Source organism: Impatiens glandulifera, chromosome 3, assembly GCF_907164915.1.
Source record: "Impatiens glandulifera chromosome 3, dImpGla2.1, whole genome shotgun sequence".
NCBI lineage: Eukaryota > Viridiplantae > Streptophyta > Magnoliopsida > Ericales > Balsaminaceae > Impatiens > Impatiens glandulifera.
Window position 1 is genome coordinate 65,133,814 of NC_061864.1, and position 3,494 is coordinate 65,137,307.

The following is a 3,494-nucleotide window of genomic DNA, read 5'->3' on the forward strand; positions in this document are numbered from 1 at the left end:
CAACAGATACCTGAAGTATCTTTTTGTACTGGTCGGTTGTTTAAGTTAACCGGATCACTTCCAGTTTTTCCATTAGTTTCTGATTAACCGACTGTCTAGTGATTCTGGCCTTCTATTTTGACCGATCTTGACTTTTTGTTTCTGGTCGGTTTAATTTCTTGACCGGTTGAGTTACTTGGCCGGTTGAGTTACTTGGCCGGTTGAGTTACTTGGCCGGTTGAGTTACTTGGCCGGTTTCGTTACTTGGTCGTTCCTGCATAGGAAGTTTGTGTTAAGTTCTATTAACCGGTCTAATTTTATCTAACAATTTCTCCCTTTTTCATTATTTTACTTAAAATATTCAAAATCAAGTAAGAATGCAAATATAGGCCGGTTTTGTTTTTAAGAGTTTTTTGGTCGGATTTTTGGAAACTGACTTGTGAGAATTTTTTCGAAAAATTTTGGAAAATTTTGAGAAAAATTTTAAAAATTTTATCTTTTATCTTATCAATATCTCCCTTTTTGATTATTTTATTTAAAATATTCAAAATCATGTAAGAATGCAAATGTAGGCCGGTTTCCAAAAATAACTTTATATTTATATACAAGAAGAAGACACTAAGACAAAACGCTATATATAAATAACCGAAAGTAAAAGTTAAAAAAGCCCCTATTTCGTTGCTCTAGATGGTAGGAATTGATCCAGCAATTCATCGTCTGAGTGTTCCTTGTTCTCTTGAACCGGTCTTGAAGAGGGGCCTTGAACGCCCGAAGTACCGGTTGGGGGAGAAAATTGTTGACCCATGGCTCTGATTGGGACCGCATTTAAAACCCGCTGCCTTCTGAGTGGTGGCTGGACATCTTCTTCGAAATCATCCTCGGTTTGCAGAGCCGGGTTGGTTGGAGGGTCAACAACTGTTTCGGTGACACTGGCTAATAGTCCGGTCATTTGCGCCTTTTTCGAAGTCGCTTTCCTTTTACGTGTGGCCGGATCGGAAGAGGAAGGAGCCGCCTGGGACTTCTTGTGAGATTTTTCGAAATTTTTGTAGGTTTCTTGTTGAGCCTTTAGCCGGTTAGCATCTTCGGCTTGTTTGGCCGCCATGGTCTTTGCGATTTCCGAATTTTTGGCAGCTAACTTTCGCATATGTTCGGTTATGTTCGCATCAGACCATGCTTCCTCTTTGTGTCCGGTTCTGCTCATCCAGCGCATCCTGAAGTTCATTAGCCGCCTGAGCGTTCGCCTCCTCAATCGCTTTATCGGCAGCCAGCTTGCCTCTATTAATTCTCCCACCTGTTCGGTGACCGCCTTGAGATCGGCCTCAAGCTTTGTGTTCTTTTCCTCAAGGGTCGCATTCTTGTTTTCAAGAATTATTACCCTGTCAAGTGTCGAGCCGGCATGGGCAACTGATTGCGCTAGGTCCTCCTCGACCTTTGTCAATCTTTGACCGGTCGTTTCCTGAGACCGTTCCATCTCAGCGACCGTTTTGCTAACCGAATCGAGGTCATCCACCAACTTCGGAGTCATATCCTCCAAGTCTTTGGTTCGATCTAGATGACTTCCGTATAACTGATCCGTATTACTGTAGTTGGTTTCGACCGACGTGATCCGCTTGACCGCCTCGCCAAGATCATCCTTTGTTGTCTCGGTTATCTTGATTGCTTGAACCGCGGCTTTCTTAATTTTCCTCTTCCAGGGCTTAACCGCGTCGTTGACAAACTCTTCAATGAGAGTCTTGACCCTCTCTTCTGTTACGGCCGATTCTAAATTCCCGGTTTGAGCAGATGCGCGTAGGTCGGTGAGAGGAGGCTCTGTCCTGTCGTCGGTTATGTTGATCGTCTGATCCGCTGGAGGAGAGGCTATCTCTTTATCGATCGGGTTCTGACCACCATCATCCCTAGGTGATGGTGGGTTCGGTGTATCTTGATGTTCGGGCTCTGCTTCAAGCCGCGCCACTTCATCGGTCAGCTCTCTTTCCTTGACCGTAAGTAGTTCGATCACCAATAGTTGAAGGTGAGCGTTCGATGCCCCCAGATTAAACTTTTCTTTTAGACGTTGAATGTGTTCGACTAGCTTTTATAACCGAGCACGCGGTTCTACTATTGCGTGTCGGTCTAAGACTGTGTTGGGATCCTGGGCTTTTGTTAGGTTGATTACCTCCTCCTCTATCTCCATCAACCTTTCGAATTTTTGTCCAGCGGTTAGACCCAGTAGCATTTGTTTGTAGAATAATTGATGTCGGTGCCGGAACCATTGACAAAATACTTCGGACGCCTCGCGAGCTTGCTGGTGGATTTGTCCATGATTCTGCTCACGATATTCTCGGCCATCTCCTGGGTATCGTCGTTAGTGTGAACATCTTCTTCCCCAAGGCCGTCTATACCGGTATCGGCATTTTCAAGACTGGCCGATTGTACCTCGACCATCGGTCCTTTCCCTTTACCGGATAGATCTTCTTCGGTATTCTGTGAAGCGGTTCGGTTAGTAGTGGAGGCCGAGTCTTCCTCATTGGGCGTTTCGAACCGCGGATCAGCAGATTCGACCGATTGTTTGTTTTGCTTGCTTCCGGATTTCTCTTTTACCGGAGATGCCTTCTTAGCGTCTACCTTCTTCCTTCGGGCACCCGTAGAGTCGGAGGCCGTCCTGTTGTTCTTCCTTTCCTTGAATTGGCGGGACCTTATAATTTTGCTTGAAGGAAGAATCACACCTGGACCGGTGTTGATGTTGTAGTGGAGCATAATTTTCCCAAGTGGGATGGCATATCCCCATGACCGGGCGGAAGCCGGATCCACCATTTCCTTTAGGTTGTTGAAAATAACCTTGGCCCAGTTTATTTAAATGACGTTGAGTAAGCCGGCAAGCATCTCAATCTTCGCATGGGTGAGACTGTCATAGTTTCCTCCTCTTGCTTGGACAAATTTAGTGAAAATATCACATAGTGGTCTGTATTCCGGTCGCAGTGATGATTTCTTCGCGGAGACCTCGATAGGAACCGCGGTTTCCGAGAGAACTTGGCAAGCCGCCTCGAAAGTCTCTTGATCTAAATCCACCGAGAGGTTGCTTCCCTCCGATGGTAGACGTAGTATATCAGCAACCGACTCTTCTGTCAGTTCGAGCTGCTGACCGTTGATGGTTGCAACTATTGTTCTTCCGGTGAGAGATGCGGTTCGGAAGAATTCTTTAACCGCTTCCTGGTATAGGATAAATGGACCGCCTAGAAAGTATTTGAGGTCGGACTCGGAGATCCGGGATAAGACTTGCTTTGCCGGAGCCGAACCGTTTGCCCGGATTTCCTCAAAGTCGACCTGGAAGATATGTTTGAATAGTGCAGAGTCGCGACCCATTCTTGATGATTGAATCGAAAGAGGAAGAGAGCTGTTTTGAGAGAGTTTGAGAAAGCTGAAAACTAGAGAGAGAAAGTCGAATCGCGTAAGAATGAAATAAAATGACTAAGGACCCTATTTATAGGTGCGGTTTGGAATTCCAACCGTCGCAAACCGTCCCATCACTTTTAGGC

At 45.7% G+C, this 3,494-nt stretch overlaps 1 protein-coding gene across 1 annotated transcript; it reads right to left on the reverse strand.

Moving 5' to 3' along the window:
- Nucleotides 1–649: 649 nt before the first annotated feature.
- LOC124930630 lies at nt 650–2,772 on the reverse strand. Its single transcript, XM_047470959.1, has 2 exons — nt 2,185–2,772; nt 650–1,954 (listed from the first exon to the last, which is right to left on the reverse strand). The coding sequence occupies exons 1-2, from the start codon at nt 2,770–2,772 to the stop codon at nt 650–652; spliced, it is 1,893 nt and encodes a 630-aa protein (XP_047326915.1).
- Between the last annotated feature and the right edge of the window lie 722 nt (nt 2,773–3,494).

What these genes read in the sequence shown, in the direction of transcription:
- LOC124930630 (XM_047470959.1), bottom strand. Translation starts at nt 2,772, where the DNA reads ATGGTGGATCCGGCTTCCGCCCGGTCATGGGGATATGCCATCCCACTT. An exon ending in CTACAAACAAATGCTACTGG is followed by an intron (nt 1,955 to 2,184) that starts GTCTAACCGCTG and finishes CTTACGGTCAAG; the next exon opens with GAAAGAGAGCTGACCGATGA.